The sequence below is a fragment of the Elephas maximus genome, chromosome 20, assembly GCF_024166365.1.
Source record: "Elephas maximus indicus isolate mEleMax1 chromosome 20, mEleMax1 primary haplotype, whole genome shotgun sequence".
Lineage (NCBI taxonomy): Eukaryota > Metazoa > Chordata > Mammalia > Proboscidea > Elephantidae > Elephas > Elephas maximus.
The window spans coordinates 58,621,045-58,645,817 of record NC_064838.1 but is presented as its reverse complement, the minus strand read 5'-3'; the positions used below and the strand labels follow the sequence as shown (position 1 = coordinate 58,645,817).

At 42.2% G+C, this 24,773-nt stretch overlaps 1 protein-coding gene across 4 annotated transcripts in view; it reads right to left on the bottom strand.

The window, feature by feature from the left end:
* CACNA2D3 (calcium voltage-gated channel auxiliary subunit alpha2delta 3) overlaps positions 1–24,773 on the bottom strand; it is a 1,053,043-nt gene that overhangs the window by 819,929 nt on the left and 208,341 nt on the right. For all 4 annotated transcript variants that reach the window (XM_049863210.1, XM_049863213.1, XM_049863211.1 and 1 more), the window contains exon 3: positions 7,682–7,798. In XM_049863210.1, coding sequence (XP_049719167.1) covers positions 7,682–7,798 — 117 coding nt within the window. The remainder of the gene's footprint in view (positions 1–7,681; positions 7,799–24,773) is intronic.

The window sequence follows — 24,773 nt, the reverse complement described above, 5'->3', positions numbered from 1 at the left end:
GATCATTTTCATTCCAAGTTAATAGGTACCCTTTTGAAAGTACACAAAATCAACAATTTTCACATCTACAGATGATTTTTTTTAAACCAAATAAATGTATTCATATAGTCCCTACAGATGTTAATCCCTTATAGAGCTTATATTTTTGGTATAGAGCATGCTTTACTTGGGTGCACCAGCTTTTCATGCCTCAGTGGGCATTTACATGAAAACCTAGACATGCCTTATAATCATACATATGTAGACGCGCAGCCATCAAAAAACACTAGAGACAGTCGCTTTAATAGTACCCTCTAGCTTTTTGGAAGATCGGCGTAAATCTCTTCTGCAGGTGAAAAAAAATCGCTTTTTCTGAGAAGGTAAATGTTTATTAAGTGCAAATACTGATATTTGTTACCTAGGAAAAACGTCTTGCTGCATGTGGAATTTCTCGATAAAAAGCTTTCAAGTCCCGGTTTCTCCAGAGACAGCCCTAGCGGTGAACTGATGCATGGACGCACTGAGACTGAATTACTGTACGAGAGCAGTTACTTTCCCCAGCACAGTGATAATGGGAATCAGTTTTGCAAGGAACAGCAGGTAGCTACAGGAAGGGGGAAAACGTCATATAAAATCTAGTCTCTTCTAGCTTTTCCCAAGAAGCAGGGGTATTTCTTTTTAAGGGAAACACTCTGTTTCAAGTGCCTGATTTATCATCTTATCAACGTGAATCAGAAACTAAGTGAAAGAGGATTAAGTTTATTTACAGGTACGAGCTTCAGCGTGCTTTCAAAATGTATTCAATATCTTACCCAAGGTCTGAAAACAACAGACTCTTCGTTCAGTGAGTTGAGCTACAACTGGCTTTTTATGTCTCTCCACAGTCCCCGGTGGGGTTCATTCTTTCTGACACTTCTCATTATTTTAGGGAGAAATAAATTTGAATAGGAAATAAAATACTTAATTTTTTGCCTATTTGGGATCTGCCCGATAGACAACAAAAAAAAAGACAACACTAAACAATCCCCTCTCATTGTGAAAGGTGTTTAAGTCTGTGGAAGTTTGGACACCACAAAAGAGCAAAGTGAGAGAGGGCCAGGCGCTGAACCAGTAAGACCTGGAAAGACAGGCTGCGATTATAAAAAAAAAAAAATAAATAACTCTGGCCCAAATCAGCATGACTACAGGGCTGCTCCACACAACCAAAGGCAGACACCAACCTGGAGAATTCACCCTTAACAAGTCATCCTGAGAACACTAGCACAAAATTATAAATGCTCCCAAGTCCTGCTGCCATCTCTAGTTTACCTACTTTTTTTTTCCTTCAGGTTATGCTGCTCATCTTGGTTATACGGACTGTGCTGGAATCTCAGCATGTTACTTCCCCCTGGCTGTGTTGAAATCTGCCTTAAAAGGACATGGCCATTGTCAGAGACTCCCGCAGTCACTGAGTTACTCCCTCATTCTCCTCTAACTGCACTTTTTTTTTTTTTTTAACTGCACTTTAGGCTGTGACTGCTCGGAATTGCCTGGAGCCTCAAATAATCCTTCCAGCTGTTTGCCGGTTTGTGCTGTTTCTGGAACCAAAAAACTCCAGCCAGGTGCCAGTGAGTCCACCCCAACTCACGGCGGTGACTCATGTCTGTCAGAGTAGAACTGTACTCCATAGAGTTTTCAGTCACTGATTTTCCAGAAGTAGATCACTAGGCCTTTCTTCTCAGGTGCCTCTGGGTGGGTTTCAACCACTAACCTTTTGGTTAATAGCCAAGAACTTAACCATCTGCACCACCCATGGACTCCTGCTACTCCTGGTGGAGGAAAGGCTGGGGGCAGTCTGTTCACATCAGCAGTGCCAGAGAACACGCATCTTTGCCTTCTCCTTGCCCTCAAATCAGGCAAAGTATCTCAACATCAGCAACTCAGGGAAACAGGGTGCTGTGCCATTCACCTCCCACCCACCTCCCAGACGAGCTCTGACTTGTGACACAGACACAAGCATTTCCAGGTGCCACTAAGGAACCGCCCATGGGGTCCACAGTTGTCAGAGGACAGATGTATATCACTTCCTCCACATCCAGCAAGTAGAATATCTCCCTTGAGATGGTAGTGAACTAAAAGCAAATAGGTTCCATTTCTTGTCCATTCTTCAGTACTTAAAGCTTGACAAGTTCCTTGGCAGCATTAATTGAGGGCTTGGTAGCATGAATACATTTGAACAAAAAGTTGGGACAATGATGCCTTGGGGCACTCTCACTATGCACAAAAGGAAGGAGTAACCTCACTGCCTCAAACCCAATTTGACTTTATGTTAGAACATTCTACAGCTAGCTTCGGAATGTGGATTTGAAAAAATGCCACTGGTGATTTGAAAAGAATTATTCAAATCACCAGTGGCATTAAAAAGTGCTAGGAAACATTAGTTAACAAATACTACTAAGATGGCAGAACCATTACGTTAGTGGCAATTATTAAAGCTAAGGTTATGAGTAATCTGTTAGAATGAAGGAAAAAAAAAAGTTACATATAGTCCATTACCACCCAGATGACAGAGGTTATGTAATGGGCAGGCCACTTTAGGTTTCACATTTACTTCAGACATATGACGGGGAGAAAATGGGACTCTCTGTGATAGGGTAATTGCAGAGTGGAGAGCAATTCAAATAGGGGACGAGTGTGATAAAATCACTCTGATTCAACGAATCACTGGGAAAAGTGATGGCGAAAATGATGAAATCAAGCCAGAGGAGACAAAGATCAACACTGTTTAACAGCTAAGAGATGACAGGCTATGTTAAAGGACTGGGTTACCGGAGTACTTCATTACTTTTTCTAGCACTAACTGAACCTACCTTCACATGTGAAAGGTGTTATTGCCATTTTCTGAATGGCTAGTGCCTTCCTTATAGATATTTTACATACATCAATGGAAATTTTAATAATCGGTGTTCTTCATGAGTCAGTTTTTTTCATACACACACACATATATATATTCTCCCCCTTTGGTTCTCTCCCAACCCCCACCACTGACGAACACTTGGCTCTAAATCAGTCATTGGTAGGAAAGAACCCTGTCCGCAGCTGTGAAGGCACTAAGACCTCTGACCTCGCTGAAACTGCTAGGGGTGGGGGTAGGGAAGGGGCTTAGAAATGGAAGATTCCTGTGCTATGGTACGTCACAGTGATAAATTCTGAACTCCGTTCTTCTCCTGGGCCATTTGAGATTATATAATGGGCACATTTACTTCAGACATATGGCAAGGAGAAGATAGGGCTTTCTGTGATTCCTGGCTTATTTAAGAAGGGGGGTCTCTGCTCTGAGGGTGACATTAGCAAGGAAGGGCCCCAATGCACAGCGGTGCCTTGCAGCGTATCCCACAAACAAGGACTCCACTGCAAACCTGTGGACAAACCAGAAGGATCTGAGGTCTTTACTCTTTGAATCTTCACAAACAGCAAGGGCAAACAGCAACCATTCCTATTCAATAAGAGGTATGGTTAGAGCCAGGAAAACAGTCACACCCACACCCCCCCTGGCCTCCACACACACCAGCATTCAGGAGGTCTCTCAGTGAGGACTGCATCTCATTCCAAAGGCCACGCACGTGGTTTCTGGCTGTTGCCAACAGAGCCCTTCAGCTCACAACAGGGACCATGCTGGTTCTCAACAATGAAGCTGCCTCCAGACCAGACCGACCTGAGCCTGACATGCAAACCTCATTCTTGTTAAAAATCTCGACAGGGGAAGGAGCTCCATGTATCACTGGACCCACATACAGGGATTTTATGGCATCAAGTGTGCTCACAAAGGGCCTTGTATATTTATTTTAAGATACATAAAATATACATTTCAAAGAGTCCTCCCTGCCTTCATTGTGGGAACATTTCAATTCAAACAAAGTGACTTATTTTTCCCTTCTCAAAGGAATCACACCAACCATATCAAACAGTCTGGCTTCTTTGACCTCACTAATTTACAGCAAAAAAGTTTTAAAATCAGGCAATGCAAAGACACCAAATGCAAATACAATACCAAGATGCTAAATCCAGTTCCTGCTCCCTGCTGCCATTACACAGGCACTCCCTCACTGTGAGATGCACACTGGGAAAGACGCCTCAATCTGCAGTGGCAGCATTTACTGCCTGCTTACTGTTTGCCTGTGCTGAACACTTTACCCAGATATGCACAGAGGCTCTGCAGCTGTTCTACACTGAATTGTGCACCCCCCACCCCCACCCCAAAATAGGTGTTAGAATCCTAGCCCCTGAACCTGTGCATCTAATCCCACTTGGGAATAGGGTTTTCTTTGTTATATTAATAAGGCCCCGTAACAGTATAGGGTGTGTTTTAAACCTAATGACTTTTGAGATAGAAGAAAGAGCAGATTAGACACAAGAGAGAAGCAAGCCAGTACAAAATGGGGGAAAGATGGATGTCCCAGGGAGACGGCCAAGGAATGCCGAGGAGAACTCTAGAGAAGCTGAAGCCAAGGATGTTCCCCCAGAGCCAAGAGAGAGAGAGCCTTCCCCTAGAGCTGATGTCCTGAATTTGGACTTCTAGCCTCCTGAACTGTGGGAAAATAAATTCTTGTTAGTTAAAGCTACCCACTTATGGTATTTCCATTACAGCAGCACTGGATAACTAAGACAGAAGTCCTACCATCAGCATCCAAAGGAATTCCACTGAGCCCTGCCCGTGTGTCCTGGGCAAATTACTTCACCCTGCCAAGCCTGATTCCTTGTCTCTAAAACGATGACATCAAGAGTACTTCACCCCTAGGGCTGAGGTAAGAACTCAATGAGATGACATATGTAAAGTACATGACACAGCACCTGGTTCCCAGTGAACTCAACAAAGGTACACATATTATCAAGTCAATAAAGCCTCCTAACATCCACCTTTCATTTTCCACGTGGCCTCCTAGAAGTTACTTAACTTCTACCTCTCATGCTCCTCTTTTATACAGTGGGGACAATAATAGTGACCTTCATTATGGGGCCATTAGGAGGGTAAGATCAATAAGTACAGAAAACAACAACAAAAATGAAATACAACCAGGTACCACTGAGTCGATTCTGACTCATAGAGAAGCTATAGCCACATCTTTCTCCTATGGAGCAGCTAGTGCGTTCAAGCTGCCAACCTTTTGGTTAACAGCCTAGCAGCTAAGCACTTCAGCACTGTGCTACCAGGGCTCCTTGAGTGAGGACAGCACAAGTAAAACCCTTACAGGAGCACTCCACACAGAGAAGGTGCTCAGTCAGTTGATCTGTTACTAACACACAAGAAGATTCACTGCAGCATTTTTTGTATCAAAAATTGCAAATGACTTAACATCCAAACAAAGAATAACAGTTGAATCAATTATGACATGCCCACAGACTGGAACACTATGCAGCTTTTTGAGAAAATCAAAAAATACAAGGACACAGAAATGCTCATACTATAATGGTATAAATAAGTCAGGCAATACAACTGCAAATTTGGGGAAAAAAAAACCACACCCATGTACATGCATAGAAACACAAAGAAAAAAGACTGAAAGGAAGGAAAACACAACGCAAGCCATGGTTTCCAACTGGGTGGCGAGATTTTAGGTGATTTTTTTGTTTTCCTGCTTGATACTTTGCAGTAATATATTCTAAAAGTACCAATAAAAAGGTGTCATAAATAGATAATAATATTTGTGGTAGGCCTTTTTTTTTTGGGTTGTTGCTTTACTTCAGGTTGTGACTGTTAGATGTGAAGAACTATCATGTCTGTGAGGAAGGCCATTTGCTTTAACGGGGACCTAAGGTCACTTTAGGGGCTGCGAGGCAGCTCCCAGTGCTAGATGCCACAATATCTCAGTGGAAGACAAATGTACTTTTTTTCATCTAAGACACTTTAGAGTTCCCATCAAGAAGTCTCATCTCATTTAAATGAATAATCAAGTGGCAGCTGCAGCAGTGATCAATCACTGAGCGCTGTATATGTATATGGGCAGGGTCTGTGCTAAGACGTTCAAAATCGTAACTTCATTTGATCCTCACACTCCCTTTGTGTGAGAGGACGAAACTGAGACTCACAGAGACTAAATGTTTTACCAAAGGGCAAAGCTTAATAAGTGACAAAGGCAGGCACCGAATTCAGGTCAAATTCATGCTCTTATCCGCTGAGTTACAATTCCCCCCTCCCTGGATCAATATAGTACAAAAATGCTTGAGAGAAAAGCAAATGAGTGGGATTATCGGGTCTAAAGAAGAAATCAGTTGCGAAAATTTGGTTTGGCCAACTGAACTAGAGATAAGCTAAGGTAGGGAGTCGTCTTTTATAAAAAGTGATTCTAGAGGTAATAAAATTGAAAGGTAAGTGAACTATACCTAGAAATAAAGGACTATTCAGATTGTTTTCCCATAATCCTGTGTCATTACAGTTAGTCCCTGATTTACAATGGGGTTCTATTTTTTTTTTAATTTTCTTATCGTGCTTTAGATGAAGGTTTACAGAGCAAATTAGCTTCTCATTAAGCAATTAATACACATACGGTTTTGTGACATTGGTTGCCAACCCCACGGCATGTCAACACTCTTCCCTTCTCGACCTTTCGTTCCCCATTACCGGCTTTCCTGTCCCCTCCTGCCTTCTCCCCTTTGCCCCTAGGCTGGTGTGCCCATTTAATCTCATTTTGTTTTATGGGCCTGTCTAACCTTTGGCTGAAGGGTGAACCTCAGGAGTGACTTCGGTGCTGAGTTAAAACAGTCTGGGGCCCATACTCTCAGGGGATGGGGTTCTATTCTGGTGTGACTATATCATAAATTGGTTCTGATGTAAGTTGAAGACTATTTTTTTTTTTAATTTTCAGTATTACTGACTTTTATTACCTGTACCTTTATAAATCCAATCATTATTTGTCTGTAGGGGTTGACATGAGAATGATCACAGCAGCAAAATCACACACTGCAACACTGTATGTAGTACATATTACTAACTATAAGATATACAACAACAACAGAAAATGGATGGTCGTAAATGCTGTTAGCTGTAACTCAAATACACTGTAAATTGGGGACTACCCAACTACTACTGTTAAGGTAGAATGTTGCAACATTTGCACGTCCTAAATCCAGAAGATAAAATATCCCATTTAGTTGAAAACAAAGGCTTAAAGTCGGAAGCCACCTTGGAAATCCAACATGGTACACATACACACCTCAGTTCCATTTGTCCTGCTGATGATATGATATCTCAGGGGGCCCTTACCAGTCAAAACAAAAATTATAATTTCAGGAACGTTCCAATAAAGGAAAGGAAAACTTCCAACTTCATCTAGATATCATTTACCACATTGAGGTTTTCAATTCCGAAATTTTTATAGTTGCTTGGTCCAACCACAATGTGCCTTTTAACAATTCTGGCAGTGAGTGAATGCATCACCCAGCACAGGCCCACACCCGGTAGTTGTACAATCCATGACACCGCCACTGGAGGCAGAGACACAAGCTAGCGCCTGAACTCTACATGGAAAGGGCAATCATGCCCCTGGTAATTGCTTGTCCTGGTTAATTAGACTGAAGTAAAAAAAGTGTTTACAAAATAGCTGAGTCAATTTTCATCCTTTGAAAATTGGATTTCAATGATTCTGAAAATCTTTAGCATGTTTTGGCTTCATCAATGCCAGTTCCCTGAATCTGCCTTTGTGTCTTAGAAGCCAGGGAAACTCACCCGTACTGCTTCAGACTTTTTGTGAAACATCTCCTCCATGTTCTTTGCCAGCTTTTTCACAAGTTGGAGGCCATCGATTTCCTCTATGGCAACGTCTTTCTCGTGTTCTTTGTATTTCTGTAAGGAGGGAGGGACAACATGAAAAGCATATCCATAGAGCACACCACACCTGAGATTTCAGAGCACATCTACCTACAAGTAAAAATGAAGTTATAACATGCCTGTCTCCACTGGATTTGGGGGATATTGGACTGTGTTTCAAAACTATTAAACCAGCTAAGGAGAAATGTGAAAACTGGCTCTCCTTGGAAACCAACACCCAGGAAAGGAATAAACCCTAAAGCAACTGAACCCTTTATGGCTCATCTCCTTCGGTTCTAGAAATTAACACTCTACACTTCAAACCTGACCATGATTGGCCACTCTTCTGGAGGACTGTTTCGGATTCATTAGCTTTCCTGCAGTTAAACCACTGGAAGCTGACTGCCACAGATGTGTCATGAAATAAAAATGAAGGAATTCAACTTTGGTGAGTCGGGTTTTTCTCTTGAATATCAATAACAGTATTTTCATAGTCAAGACAAAGGACTTAAGGAAAAAATAGTTTTAAGGTTATAACTCTGATGTACAACTAGAGCAGGAGTCAGCAAACTAAGAATCAACAACAAATCCAGCCCGTCGCCTATCTTGTAAATACAGCTTTACTGGAGCACGAGCACACCTATTTATTAAGTACTGTCTAAGGTTGCTTTTTCACTACAAGGGCAGAGTCAAGTAGCTGCAACAGAGACCATATGGCTTACAACACCTAAAATATTTACTATCTGGCCCTTTACAGAAAAAGCGTGCTGACTCCTAAAGCGGTGTAGAGATTCAAGAAAGTAACATGGCAGAGCAAGCCGTCCTGTAAACTTTTTATAATGTCAGAGGCACTGCTATGGACTTTTTTATATCAACGCAATACACTAAATGTTTACTGAGGACTTCCTATGTACCCTCAGGGCTCACAGGAATGTGCGAAAAACACTGGAAACACTTTATATAAGATTTCATAATTTCTTAGTCTATTCGTAAGGAACTAATTCCACCCACAGGTTTATTCAAATTCTCTATTAAAAGATAACTTTTCATTTAGAACTTATCACATACCCTGGTAAATTATCTGTTTAAACTGGCAGTTCTAAAGGTGGTTCAGGAATCCCCGGGGGCCCCTGAGGGGTTCAACAACACATCTCTGTGAGGATAGATTTTCCTCCTATGTTTCAACCTATCGCAATAGATTGAATGCAGAAGCAGATGTGAGAATCCAGCTGTCTTCTCCTGAGACAAATAGTAGAGAGATTTGGGGAAAAAAATTATAATGCCACTCAATCAACTTACTAAATTTGTTTTGTTTTTTGGGAAAATAGTTATTTTCCATAAAATATGTTATTTATGTTAATATATTTATGTAAGTCTTTTATGTCTTTAATTAATGATTTTTAAATTTCTTGGTTTCAACTCATACAGTAAATATCAATAGATACAATCCACATAAACAGAAGTTCCCGTGGGACCCTCAATAATTTGCAACAGTGTAAAATGGTCCTAATACCAAAAAGTTTGGTTTAATTAAACATTTAACCTCATACCCACTGGGAAGAAGGAGAGTTTATTGCTGAAAACCTTCTAAATGGAGTTCAAAATATCTTCAGTGTCAGCCTGTGTCTATTACATTTATGTAGTTATCCAAAGACGGAGAAACTAAAGATATTGGGACTTTATTCTTACTCTCATTTGTGAGGAAAAAAAAAAAAACCTGAGTCACTCACTGAGCCTTCACCCCAAGTTCCCACTTAAGAGAAATAAAGCACTCCAATCTTACCCTGGCTTTAGAGAACTTGACAGCCATTTTGAAGCAGAAAAAAGGTAACAACTTTGTGATGGTAGGCTCATTTTTGAGATCTAAATTTGTATTTTTCCCCATTTCTCCCTTTGCCTTCTGAAATATAGGGAGGCTCAGTGTTTCCCTGCTCCAAGGAAGAAAGGGAGGGAAGGAAAAAAGAGAATGTGTGTGTGTGTGTGTGTGTGTGTGTCACATAAAACCCTTTCTTTCCTGATTTAAATTCCCAAGCCCATTGAGACAGTGGTACTGCACGTCCTGAAAGGAGAAAGTCTAGGGTTTGAAAACAATAGGAGGGACTCTAAGGAAACATAAAAGAGAATTCCTCCCTAGGGACGACTAAATAATATCCCTGGAGTCTTGGGGTAGGACTAAGGGTTCTAAGAGCAGAAAGGTTTCCCATACAAGCAGGTAGGACCCCAGACCTGGAGTTCTCAGCACCCACCACCAGACACTGGAGAGTGGCAGGGTAGTAAGGGACCCTCAGACCAGGCATGAGGGCTTCTGACTTGAAAATCAAGCCCAAGGACTTGGAGCTTCTCAGAATTAAGTCGATCCCAAGGAAATAAACAAAGTGTTCCTTCTGGACCAGGACAAGATGGGCATCTTTTACACTTCACTTACAGGGTCCTCTGCACTGTCCTGCATGGTCCTATCATAGACCATGAGTTGTAGATGACATGCTTCTTCCTGCCCCCTGAAAACATCTGTAAAAATCTATGTTTGTCTTCAGGGTCTCTTTCTTGCATCTTATCTGGAAAATTATTATTCCTTCTTCAAGCCTTTTCCCTCTTCCCCATCAAGGCTGTCCTGGTTCCCCAAGATGAGGGAGGCTGCGCCTTTCCTCCTAGCCGCCAAGGTACTGCATACCCATCTCTCCTGGCATCATAGCTCACAGTGCTGAGGAGAGGAGAGCCTTGTCATCACCTGGACAATGCTCAATTACAACAACTGTGATTTTTCAATACGAGGAAGTTGCAAGAAAGGATGGAGCTGCACTGTTCCAATGTCCTATAAGGGTGACCTCCCCATTCCTTGGGAGGTTGAATGAATTGCCGCAAGATGTGGGACTTTGGCCAGGAAAACCCTGGCTCAAGCTAACAGTGTCCTCTGGTGTCTGAATAAAACTTCAGCAACAATCACTGGAAACTTTCCCTAAATTCAAATGCAAGCCAGTATCTTTGGAGCCAAAAATCCTAGGGGTTCTCTGCTGCCTGCCAGATGTCCACCGAAAGCCAACAGCTGAGGCCAGCTATACCCAAGGCTGATTTGCTACCAAAAATATAAAGTTCAAGAAGTGAGTAAAATAAAACAAAACTAGTTTCAGGCTAATATTTGCAAAGTATGTGAAATGAATCTCTGTTTTAATTCTATAACTAAAACTGATCTAAAGGCTCAAGATAAAGATAAAATGGATTTCACAATTAAACTTTACCTGAACTATAAAGTGAATCTTTTTTTTTTTTTAATGTTGTTGTGTGCCATTGAGTCAATTCCAAGGTATAGCAACCTTATAGGACAGAGTGCACTGCCCCCATAAGCTTTCCTAGGCTGTACTTTTATGGAAAGGAGCCATGGTGGCACAGTGGTTAAGCACTCCACTGCTAACTGAAAGGTCTGCAGTTCGAACACACCAGTTGCTCCATGGGAGAAAGAGTGCCAGTCTGCTTCCCTCAAGATTATAGCCTTGTACTCTGTCCTATAGGATTGCTATGAGTCGGAATTGACTCATCGGCAATGGGTAGTAATCTTTATGAGAGCAGATCACCAGGTCTTTTCTGGTGGATTTGAATCACTGACCTTTTGGTTAGCAGCCAAGCGCTTAACCATTGCAATACCAGGGATCCTTTTGGTTTTTGTGTAGGGCCCCATTAGTCTAGCTGTATCTTTTACTTTCATGTGTTTCTTTCCCAACAGGCTTCTAGAAGCGATTCAATTTATTTAACCCGGACTATTCACTGTTTTCAATATCTTCCTGCGTCTTCTTTTCTTTTGAGTCTGTTCTGTGCAGGGAGCCACTGACTTTATGGAGGATTGTCAGTCTCCCAGGACTACTTGTGCCTGGTGACCTAGCTAACTAATCTCAACACAACGCTCTTTGCCAAACCAGGGATTCAAGATCTGGGACACACTTAGCAGTTCGCTGGTTCCCTTCCTCTTCTAGGCTACGAACGCTCCCTTCAGTATGTGTTCCAAGAGATCCTCTCTGCACATGAGCCGAGCCTGTACTACTTTCTCATCACCCTGGGGACTTATCCCATAAGCAAAAAACACTCTGCCGTTTCAGAATGTGTTCATGCCTGCAGAAATCAGATCAGAATAACGGAGTCCCTTTCTCTTACCAGGAAACGTTTCATTTTGCTGGAATCAAAGGATTTTGAAGAACAGAGAGAGTAACTCAATGACAGTCATTAATCAATTGCACGCCCTCAGCAGCGTAGGATGGCGATATATATCAAACCATTAAAAACGAACTTACAGTACAAAACCAAGCAATTTGACCTCCAGCAACTGGATAAAGTAAGATAGGACCATACAACAGAATTCTACACAGTCATCTCAAACTGTGTAAAACAACGCAGAAGACATGCATACACTATGTTACAATACAGGCAGTCATTGACGACTTTCTTGTTTGAAATTAGTAGCCTGCACACATTCACACACACACACACCCCTAGGAGGACATACACCAAATGTTCACAGCCAGCTGTGATATTACAAATTTATTTATTTTTTCTTCTTTTTGCACATATGTATTTTCTAATTTTTACAATGAACATACCATTTTGGATATCAGAAAATACGAAAGTTGTAGTTATACTTAGAGAAGAATGAAGACTACAGACACGTAATAAGCAGATCTGCTCAGGAGAATGTGGTCCCGGTTAGAATCTATGTAATTAAGCACCATGTCTTCATTAGTAGTTTGAGGAATTCAGTAAAATGTGTCTTATGTGTATCACAGGCCCAGCACAGCGCTGGAAGCTTTTCACATATTATCTGTTTAATCCTCACAACTACTCTGAGAGGTAGGCATTATTCCCGTGTTGCACATGGGGAAACTGAGGCACAGTTCAGCCAGTTGTTGAAAGCTAAATGGTTAGAAAGGGGGTTTTAAAGCTAGTGAGGTGTGACTTCTAATATGAACTTGGGGGCAGAGGAGCAGAGGACTGACAGTCTAAATATTTGCAAACTTATTTCAGAGGGACTACTGCACTCCCATAAAAATACCTGGTTTGTAGATTTCTGGCCAACGGTGGCTTGGACTTGGCAAAAGAGTCAAAGACCAAAAACTAGAGATGCTGTTAGTTAACAATGCCTGCACCTGCTCATAAGACTGCTCCAAGACAGCAAAAGCCACACGGTCAGAGCACGTCTGATTACATAGGAATCAGCTTTACCCCTCCACAGGGTTTGGGGGTAGGTGTGAGCTTAAAGTCCAGCCTCAAAAGAGCAGATACAGTTCTTAACAATAAAAATACCTGGAAAGAAAGGAGCAAACCCACTCTGAGAAGTCTTAATTATAAGTTCAAACCAGCTGCTAATGAGTCTGTTCTGACTCAGGGCCACCTCATGTGTGTCATAGTGGAACTGTGCCCACTGGGCTCTCAATGGCTGATTTTTCGGAAGTAGATTGCCAGGTCTTTCTTCTGAGGTGCCTCTGGCTGTACTTCAACTTCCAACCTTTTGGTTAGCAGCCAAGTGTGTTAGCCATTTATCCCACCCAGGGACTCCAATGATAAATTACTCTGGCAGTATTTGGGCTACACACAGGCTTTTGTTCTCCAGATTCCAAGAAAGACGAGGAGGATAAACACCTCTAACTCTAACTCCTCCAGGAGTTTACCCCCAACACAGCTATGCAGGCAATGAAGCTTTTTAATGTCTATAGCTTCAAAGACTGTGCTATGAATTACTTTTGTTTCATGTAAAACAGTCACCTTCAACTGGAAAAAGGAGTTAGGAAAATATTACCAAGAAAAAAAAAACCCAAACCCATCACCATCGAGATGATCCCAACTCACAGTGACCCTACAGGACAGAGTAGAATTGCCGCACAGGGTTTCCAAGGAGGCAGACTGGCATATCTTTCTCCTGAGGAGTGCCTGGTGGGTTCGTATCACCAACCTTTCAGTTAGCAGTCAAGCACTTAAACCACTGTGCCACCAGAGCTCCTTAGAAAGTATTACTACAAAAAAGTATTACTAGGTCCCTGTAAATATAAACACACACACACACAAAAGGAAGGGAAAAAGGTGACAAAAATGGAAGAGACAGCCACCTCCTTATAATCCAAGGGGATCACACGTATTTGCCAGCATCCACCTATGGCCTGGCACATGGTAAGTGATTTCTAAATATCTGCTGAATGAACAAAAATAGCAGTAATTCCAGCTTAACTTCATTTTGTGGGTGTGTATGAATGTGTGTGTGTACATAGTGGTACAATTCTTAAACGATTGGTTTAATGAATTTTATCTCTTACACCGTGGATTTTTCAGGACTCAGAATAGTAAGGAAAACAAATGTTGTTGGGTGCCGTCACATCAACTGTGACTCATAGTAACCCCATGTGACAGAGTAGAACTGTCTCAGCAGTGTTCTTGGCTGTCATCTTTATGGAAGTAGATCGCCAGGAAGACTTCAGAAACTGAACCTGAATGTAGGAAACTGAGAGATCGCCCACTCTTACGTAAACTACTTTTCAGGATTCTGGGCTGGGACTGTCTTAGGTTGCCTTCCGAGTAACACGGTTTATCAGAGGTCTGGCTTAGGGGGTTTTGAGGATGTACCAGAGGCCTGGAAGAGGGATGAAGGAGGAGGATTTGAGGAAAGCTCCCCAGATTCTCATTTGGGGGTGGGCAGGTCCTTGTTTTGCCATCTTCTATCCTGGACCTTCTGTTGATGCTCATGTAGTGATTTAATCATGTAGGTATAGAGGTATAATTTCAGGTTTGAGTGAGAAAAGTTAGCCAAGAGGCCACATAAAAATCCACCAACTCTTTGACTACTGATACTTTCTGTCCCCTTTGTCTGCAACGGGTATTTCTCCTGGCACTCTGTGTTCCCAGATCTCCTCTACTGTGTTCGGCTTTTATCCCAATGAATTGTGATTGCTCACAAGCCTCCTGACTGGAGCTCCCTCTCCCAGGGCTGTTCCAGGTGACTCACTCCTAGATATGCAGTTATCACGTAGGGGGAAAAAATGACCCAAATGTATGAACAATAGTAAGTGTTCTGACAGTGAAGTAGTGCTTTTCTCTTCCTGGTGTTTGCGTGAAATGATCTGGCAAAATAGATGCTGCAGAAATAATGCATTTCTGTGTCTCCCTTCTCAAATGATAAATGTTCCTGGCTCGTCACAGGAGTTCTTACCAAATGCTGATTCCGCCCGCAGAAGGAATGGAAGCTTCAGACGTTCTCTCGTGACAGAGGAAATAAAAGGTTTCTCAGGCTTGCTTGCTAGTCATGAAGGCTAAGAAGTGCTCCTGCCAAAGGCCATGCTTGGCCCAGACCCTGACCTTGGCTGAAGTCACTGTCTGTGTTGCTCAAGTGTCTCAGGCTGCTGCATCAAGCTGGGGTGAGGCCCAGAGGACCTGGGGGGCAGAATGGAGAGCTCGAGTATCAGCAACAAGCCTGCTGGAATCTGTCTGTGGCCGGAAGGGCAGCAGTTCAGGAAGGCATGAGTGTGAAAACACAGCATGTACTAGGGTCCTCTGTAGGAGAAATGCCAAGAGGGAAGAACAAGGGAGCCCTAAGGATCTGGGGTGGCCTGTTACACACAGGCACTGTGCTGGTGACTTCCAAGACGTCTTCCCAGTAAAACTGCAGAGCAGCCCTAGAAGACCCGCATCATTAGCCCTCGTGTTCTGGATGAGGGCGCTGAGGCCCAGAAGGCTAAACTACTTCCTTCAAGTGACAGACCCTGAATTAAAAAAAAAAGATGGCTCTCTCTCCTCTCTCTGTTTTACTGTCTATACCCTTTTTTCTTTTTTTTAATCTAGATAAGCTGCGTTAGCTTCTACTGTTCAACGCTGTCAGCTGGACAAAAGCCACCGATACATTAGCTGGATGTCGGTAAAACTGAGTGACAATGCTGCATGAGATCACTGTTTTATATAAGGGAAATTAAGTCAGACACAAGCTACTAAACCAGCTGTTGATACACCCATCCTCGGCCCCCTATTGCAGAATTCATCTGTCTATGAAACAAAACTAAACGATCTCGATGCTCATGAAAAACCCCAGTGTCTTTTCTGGATTACTGCACGGGGATTCAAGGCTCAAAACGGGAATATTTATACTGTACTTATATCCTCACGATGCCAAAAGCCAAAATAATGATTATGGGTCCATGTGTATTAGAGAAGAAAAATCTCATTGAATGCATTTATGAGTGTTTTATGTACGTTAACAAATTTAACTACAGCCAAACGGCAAATAGTAAAATATTACTTTCCAAAGCCTAGAGTTCTTGATGTAGATTGTTTTCTGCAGCCTACTTTTTCCAAACACATTTTTCTGATCTAATCTAAAATAATTTATCCTCCCTGTTCCCCAAGGATCAGCGAGAATAACAATAATAAAATAAAAATAATTTAATACTAATAATAGCAACCAGCACTTTGGGTCAGGTAGATGTTATTGCCCCATTTTACACGTTAGGGAACTGAGGCACAGAGAGAGTAAACAACTTACACTATTAGTAAGGGCTATATTAGGAGAACACCAGCTACTGTAATAAAAATAACCCATATCTCAGTGACTTAACATAATCAAAGTTTATTTCTTATTCATGTAACTGACTGGGGGGGGGTCTCTGTCATATGACAGCCTTACATATGGAGATTCAGGGGCCCAGGATCCTCCCATCATGTGGTTCTGTTCTCCCCTCAGGCCTTGGAGACGTCCACATTCACTAGATGGGGAAAGGGTGTGTGAGAAGGTGCACCTGCTCCTGGAAGTGACATTCATTAGCTCTGCCCACATTCCACTGGCAGTCAGTGGCCACATGATCCAGCCCCAAACCCAAAAAACCAGACCCGCTGCCATCAAGTTGATTCTGATTCATAGCCAACCTACAGGACAGAGCAGAACCGCCCCCACAGGGTTTCCAAGGCTGTAATCTTTAGGGAAGTAGACTGCCTAATGATTAGAGAGTGGCTGGTGGGTTCGAACTGCCAATCTCTCAGTTAGCAGCCAAAAGCTTAACTGCTGTGCCACCAGGGCTCCTTTGACCCAGCCCTGGGAAATGGTGCCGAGCTGAGGAGCTGCTTGTAGGCTCTAAGTCAACACTATGGAAGTGGAAGTCTGTTAGCGGTCTGCACACTGACACAGAGCCAGGATTTGAACCTAGGCAGCATGAAGCCAAAGTCCCTGCTCTTAACTGCCACACTTCAGTTTAAAAGCTTGAAAAACTGTAGACAGATGAAACCTCAGATTAAAACTTGGCTGGGAACAATCTGCAAGAGAGATACTTTAGAGCTGGTGCAATCATGTTACAATCTCTGGAAAGGATCACATGACCCAGTCACTTGTATGTGTAACGATGGTCAGACTCAGATGTTCAGGGCCAAGATGTTCTAACAAAGAAAGGAACACATTATAAACAATCCTTAGACCTTTTGTCCAATTTCCTTAATCCCAGCTCAAATAAAACTGCTACTTGAATAACATCTATGACCTTCTCTGGCATACAATATTAGTTGCCCAGGCGCCACAAAAGTTAATTGGCTTAACTAAAGTCTTTTTAATTCTATATCCAGGATGTCCTGGCAATCGAAAGCAGTCAATGAATGAGTCTGCAAGATCCATACCAAGCTTAGAGCTAATACTATCTGCAGCTGCTCAAGTGGTTTCCGTAGTTACAGAGCCAAAAGCCAGAATGAGCCTTGGCACCCTGCATCCGAATGAATCTTTAACTCCATCAACTCCAAACTGAATTCACAGACACCAATTTATGGCACAGCTGGATTCTCGCTTTCCTTGGGGGATGTAGAGAACCACGGTGAGATCATGCTTAATAAACTGTTATCAACCCACCCTCCCTCCTGTTGAAAGGAAGAGACAAGACAGAGTTCCCCTTTTCATGCTTGAAAGCCTGCTTTGTAAAAAAGGCTGGAGAGATTCTGATGGAGAATTCCCTGCTGGTGATAGCAGAAGCTGAGAAGCATGTTCGCAGCATCTGCATCCTGCAGGGAAACATCTCCCCGCCTCACATGTGCCCACAGGTCCCCTGGGAGTTTGCAGCAGGTGACCCCCCTCCTATTTTATCTACCATAAACAGTACCAGAAAGTACGGATACTACATCAGAGCCTCCCCTGTGCTGAGATACAAAAACATGATCTGAGCCCTATAAAAATTTAGATGTCAGGTTCCTCACAAAGTTAAATGTAGAATTATTATAAAAGCCAAAAACCAGACTCACTGATGCTGAGTGATTCCAACTCATAGCGACCCTTACAGGACAGAGTAGAATTGCCCCATAGAGTTTCCAAGGCTGTAATCTTTACAGACGAAGACTACCACATCTTTCTCCCACACAGAGGCTGACGGGCTCAAACCACTCACTCACTACATCACCAGGGCTCCAACAATTCCAACCCTAGGCATTATATTCAAAAGAAATGAAAGTGAGTACTCAAATACATACACATACACGCATGTTCATAGTGGCACTATTCATAATAGACAAACGATGGAAACAACCCAAATGTCCATAAAAAGGTGACTGGATAAACGAAATGTGTTATGACCACACAATGAAATATTAAAAAAAAAAAAAAAAAAAAACCCTTTTCCATCGACTCTGACTCATAGCAATCCTATAGGACAGGGTAGAACTGCCCCAGAGTTTCCAAGGAGCACCTGACGGATTTGAACGGCCAACCTTTTGGTTAGCAGCCATAGCACTTAACCACTAAGCCACCAGGGTATTGTTCAACCATAAACAGGAATGAAGTACTGATACATACTACAACATGGATGAATCTCAAAAACTTCATGCTAAATGAAAGATGCCAGACACAAAGGTCACATATTGTATGATTCCAGTCATATGAAATATGTAGAATAGATAAATCCACAAATCCAAAGCAGGAGCTGGGGCAACAGGGGGAATGGGGAGTAGCTGCTTAATGGTACAGCATTTTCTTATAGGGTGATGAAAATAATTTCAAACTAGATAGAGGTAATGGTTGCACAACATGGTGAATGTCCTAAATGCCACTAAATTGTACACTTAAAAATGGTTAATGTTTTGTTATGTGAATTTCACCTCAACTAAAAAAAAAAAAAAATGTAGGTGTCAACAACTTCAGAATCAAATGACTCTTTGATATACTTCACCAAGTTGAGCTCACAGGACTCTTCCCCAGTATCTTTAAAATCACAATGTTAGAATCTAAAAAGAAATTAGAACAATCATTTCAGAAGCCACCAATTCAAATGCCGCCCAAGACCAGATGGATCACATCAGTGAAAGAATCATGACAGGCTTGGGCCTGTGGCAAACAGCAGGGCTTCTTCCCGTTCTAAAATGGCGGCCGCTTCTTGGCTTCTGCTGATCTTTTTGGGGTGGGAAGACCCAGGGTTATCCAATATTCCATTTGTTAAGAGCAGCCAGAAATCTACATTTTCTTTATGTGTAATCTCCCCTGAATCCATTTTTTTTAACACTCTGGGATCCAGGTAAAAAAAACCTCTAAACATCTTTCTCCTCATTGATCTTTTTCTTTTCAATTGTGTTAAGTATACACACATATAAAACAAAACATTTGCCATTTCAACAATTTTTACACACACAGGTCTGTGACATTAATTATATTCATTATGTTGTGGTTCACCGCAAGCATCACCGTTATCTTTTTTCCAAATTTTCCACTACCATTTACAGAACTCAGTGTCCCTCAGGCAATGCCTCCCTCCTCCCCTGTCCCTCCCACCTCTGGTAACCACAAATAAACTCTGTTCTCAATGCATTTGCCTATTCTAGACATTTTACATAAATTGGATCATATAATATTTGTCCTCTTGTGACTTCACCTGGTGTCATACTTTCAAGGTTCATCCATGCTGCAGCATGTATGAGTACTTCACGTCTTTCTGTGGCAGAGTAATAATCCATTGCATGTAGATACAACAGTTTGTTTTTCAGTTCATCTGCTGATGGACATGTACATGGTTTCCATGTTTTGCATACTGTGAACAATGCTGGGACGACAGTGGTGTGCATGTATCTGTTTGTGTTCCTGTTTCATTCATCTCCCAGAACCAGTGACGTACTAGGCAGAGTGCTGACCACTTCCCGGCATCTATGCACTGACCCTCAAACCAGGCTCCACCATGATCTCCATGTAAGGAAGAGCTCCGAGGCACCAAGAGAGCAGCAGAGGCCAAACAGACTCACCAAGGTCCTCGCCACACTGGAGGGCTCCCTGGGCATACAGGGGCTCAGACCAAGCTGCCTTCCCCTACAGTCCCCAAGAGTAAACAAAAACACTTCACACCTCACACATTTGGGGTTGCTAGACACGGAAACAAGACCCTTAAGTTGAGGAATTCAGGCGGGTGTAGGGAAGCCCACACATTACTCAAGACAAGGTTATTTTCAATTGTGATTTGAAGGATCCTAGAATTCTAGGAAAAGTTAACTAATGTTTCTGTCTCACACACACACACTCAGACATACAAATATAAATTCACTATGCTACTAATATTTTTTCTCCTAAAATGTATCTAGAAAAATAGAAGAAAATTAATCAATATATCTACATCATTCTTACTGTCATGCTATGATATACTGTTAGATGGGTTTTTTTTTTTTGGGCAGGGGGGATTGTGCAACGTCATGAGCTGCTCTGGTATCCTGTAAAGCCCATGGAGCCTTTCTCAGAATGATGTTTTTAAATGCAAAAAAAAAAAACAAAAACAAATACATACGATTACAAAGAAACCCAATGATATTGAAATTTGGTTTTAAAAACGTTGAAAACATAAATGTGTGAGACCACAATATATGTGTTTCTTCATCAGTGCATCAAGTAACAAGATCTTGAGGTGAGACTCTAGCTACCATGACAGTCAACGTCAGGATGAGCAGCAACAGCACAGAAATATCTACATTCCTGTGATGTGACGTGAAAAGACCTGGGATCTCTATTGAGGGCAAAGCCACAGGCGTGGCTGTGGCTTTTATCTATATTTATGAGTTAAAAAAATAATAAATTTCAGGTAGAGGTTAGTGAAAGGAAAAAATGCCATTTTTCCCCAACCAAGTTCATAGCCCCCTGAATGCTCTCCACGGCTGTGGACGCCAGGGTAAGCACCCCTGCTCACTAGCCAAGAACAGCAGGAGGCCCCAGAAAGGGTCACCCTACGTGTGAATAGGGACAGGGAACCTACCCTCCGATTCACATGCAGCGTCAGTATGTACAATGGCTATGGATGATTGCTGGCCTATGTCACATGTACTATCTGATCGTTAGTATATATTTGTGCTACGATTCAAGGCTTATGAATAGTAAACACATACATCAAGCTGTGGACATGCCCGGTTTTGCTGCCTGTGTAAGTACAGATCATGCATATGGGCTTCTCTGGGTGCTCTGTCAATAAGCAGTGATTTCTCAAATGGACCAAGGAAGCATAAACACTAAACTGCGAACGTTATTTATCTTGGGCCGGGGGATACAGCACAATTAATGGGATTTAAAATTTTTCACCTATATATGCTATTATCAGGATTCTTCACAAGAAGTATATATTCATGCATTATTTGTGTGATTAAAAATATATAAAGTGTCAAGTTCAAGTAAATTTAGGGATCACTGGTATAAAAATATAAGAAATGCCTCATAACGCTAGAAAGAGACTCAGGAAGTTTATGCTCAAAACATGAATTAAACAACACATTTTTTTTTTTTTTTTTTTTATTGAACTAGCCTGGCCCTTGTCCCGGCTACTAGATAACTGTGTCCAAAAATATTTCAGTCAATGTATACTGTATATTTCTATCCTAGAAATCTGTTCCTGAAGTCATACTAATGGAAAATGCGTATTATACAAGTGTATTGTGTTTACTACTGAAGCCATGTAAAAGCACAAAGCAAAAGACACTGACAGGGACGAGAGCGAAATTCTAGGCATGGCTGTGCTGGAGTAGCAGAATTTTGGATGAACTGTTTCTGTTTTCCAAATTTGTTACATGATGCCGCTTTCAAAACTGGAAAAATCAAGTCGAAAATGGAGAAAAAAATGGAAAGTAGTGGAGGTGGCATTCAAACCCAGGCCAGCAGCTCCAGGTGCTCTGACTTCCCTTCACAGATCTCCTGACACTCTGGAATGTAAAATGAGACTCTTCTCGTTATTAAAGCAAAATGTTCACTGTAGGGAGACTAAGCAGATGACAGAAACAAATAGAGGAAAACAAAATACCTTTCATCTCACTTCCCCAAAATGCCAGTTTCCACCCCAGTTTATATCCCTGTAGATCTTTTTTATGTAAGATTACCATATGATTGTTTCTTCATAATCATTTTATACATGCTAGTAGGATCCATTTCAAATTATTTCCCCAGGAAGCTTAAGCACAAAACAGTTCATCATTCAGACCACCAAAATAAGCAGGAGGTGTTCAAGGTTCTGACGGCCCCAGGACCCTTGTAGGAACCCACTGGGACCCCTGGGTGAACATGGTCAAGCACTGGAGACAATAAAATACGGTTTTCTCATGGAAGAGAAGATGTATATTTAGAAGAGTTTTTTTCAGTCAGGGCCCATTTTGTTCCTCAGGGGACATCTGGCAATACCTGCAGACATTTTTGGTTGTCACAATTGGAGGAGGGGGAGGTGCTACTGGCATCTACATGGGTTGAGGCCAGGGACAGTGCTAAACATCCTACAAAGCACAGGACAGCCCTCAAAATAAAGAATTTTCCAGCCAAATATGTCAACAGTGCTAACATCCAGAACCGTGGTGTAGAGAGTCATTTGTAATACTGAACGCACATAACTCAAATCTTCATGACCATCAAGCCCAATCTCTCTCCAGAGGCTAAAATTCCATCCAAGGAATGCTGGACAAGTGGCCCCTGGCTCTTCCAGGGTGAAGCTCTTGCAGTCCCACAGGCAATCACTCCCACTGCTGGGGAGCACAGAGCAGTAGAAAACATCCTCAACTTGAACTCTCCCTGCCTCCCTGTAATACCTACCCTTAGAGCCCAATTGTGCTGACTGAAATCATGTAGATTAAGTCTCATCTTGCCTTGAAATATTTTGGGATATGTATGTGGGAGGCCATCTAGCATAGGAGTTAAGAACATGGACTGCTTGGGTAGTGTCATGGATTGAACTGTGTCCCCCCAAAATGTGAGTCAACTTGGCTAGGCCATGATTCCCAGTATTGTGTGATTGTCCACCATTCTGCCATCTGATATGATGGTCCCGTGTGTTGTAAATCCTACCTTTATGATGCTAATGAGGCAGGATTAGAGGCAGTACTCAATCTACAAAATCAGGTTGTATCTTGAGTCAATCTCTTTTGAGACATAAAACTGAGAAGCAAGCAGAGAGACGGGGAACCACATATTACAAAGAAAGCAGCGCCAGGAGTAGAGTGGATCATTTTGACCCAGGGTTCCTGTGCTGAGAAGCTCCAAGACTGGAGCGGGGAGCGGGGGGGAAGAGGGTGGAGATTGATGACAAGGACCTTCTTCCAGAGCCAAAGAAGAGAGAAAACCTACCCCTGGAGTTGACACCCAAGCCTCTGCTGAGTGTTTCAGCATCACTGCCTTCCCCAAACAACCCTAGAGATAGATACTAGTCCTAATAGGTGAGAAAACCAAGGCTCAGAGAGGTAAGACCCTGGGTGTGGGTGTTGTGCTTTGAGACTTCAGACGGCCCATGGACCTGCAGTGACTCCGATGAGTGACATATTTCATAGCACAGGGCACAGATGTGAGCAAATTAGGCTTTTGAAGATGGCCAAAATGAGAATTTCATACATGTATTTGTTCACAGAGCAAAGAATTATCCTGAATTAATTTCTGCTCAGCAAACAAACCAACAAAGACAATATCCATTAGGAAATCAAGTACAATTAGAAGACCTGCAACAAGGTCAGGACATGATCAGGAAACACTACAGAATCAAGTCAATTACTGTTTCACTCAATGAACATTTTCTAAATACCTACTATGTACCAGATACCATGCTATGTGAAGGGAACATTCCAGATAACAACAACCATCACAGAGCTCAGAATCTATTGTGGAGACATTACTCAAATAAAAACACGTAACACATGTGTCATTATAAACCATGACAAATAGCACCTAGTGCTATGATTCCAACAAGGCAGACCTAATTTAGATTGAGAGTAAGAAAAGGTCTCTCTAAAGAACTGATGATACAACTGAGACTTAAAGGATGAGTTGAGAAGAGAAGGGAGACAAGGGAAGGGACTACCAGGCAAAGGAAAGGCATGTGCCTAGGCCCTAAATTAGGAGGATAGTGAAGCAAAGATGGCACTAGAAATGAATGAGATCACCCACAATAACAGAGGGCAGGACACAAAGGAGAAGAAGAAAGCAGAAGAGGAGAGAAAGGGGGTCCCAGGGCAAAGCCCTAAGTAAAAGCCTCTATGTACAACTTGCGGGAAGAGCAGACAGAACAGGGTGAGATCTGCCACAAAAAGCCAATCCATTCTGAAGCTGTCTGGTACACAGGCATCGTTTTTACATACCTAATTAGATTTTGTGAAAGGTAGTCCGATTCTGAGTATTTAAAAGCACTCACAGACGATTAGAAGGTCCCGGTAGGTGGGGCACGTGTATGTGGATGAAGAGGGCACGCTCAGTTGCAGTGATGCATTTGGCAAACGGCCTGGACAAATGGAACTCAGTATCAAGAATTAGAAGATCTACCGAGTGCTCTTTACATTTTGTACTTTAGAACTTTCTCATGGACGTTCAATGATGTTCTGAGAAACACATTCAGCTGAAAAACACCACCTTCCAAATTCCTGAAAGACATGGTAGAGAGCCCTCTCCATGAACAAATATGTTGTTTTTAAAACAGACTCATGAGTTATACCAACTAATTCCAAACCCCATTCCTTAGCTCTCACACTGAGATTTAACACCCCAGAGGCCACACATCAATTGTACTACACCTGATAGATGTGGGAATTATTCTCAGCAGAGAAA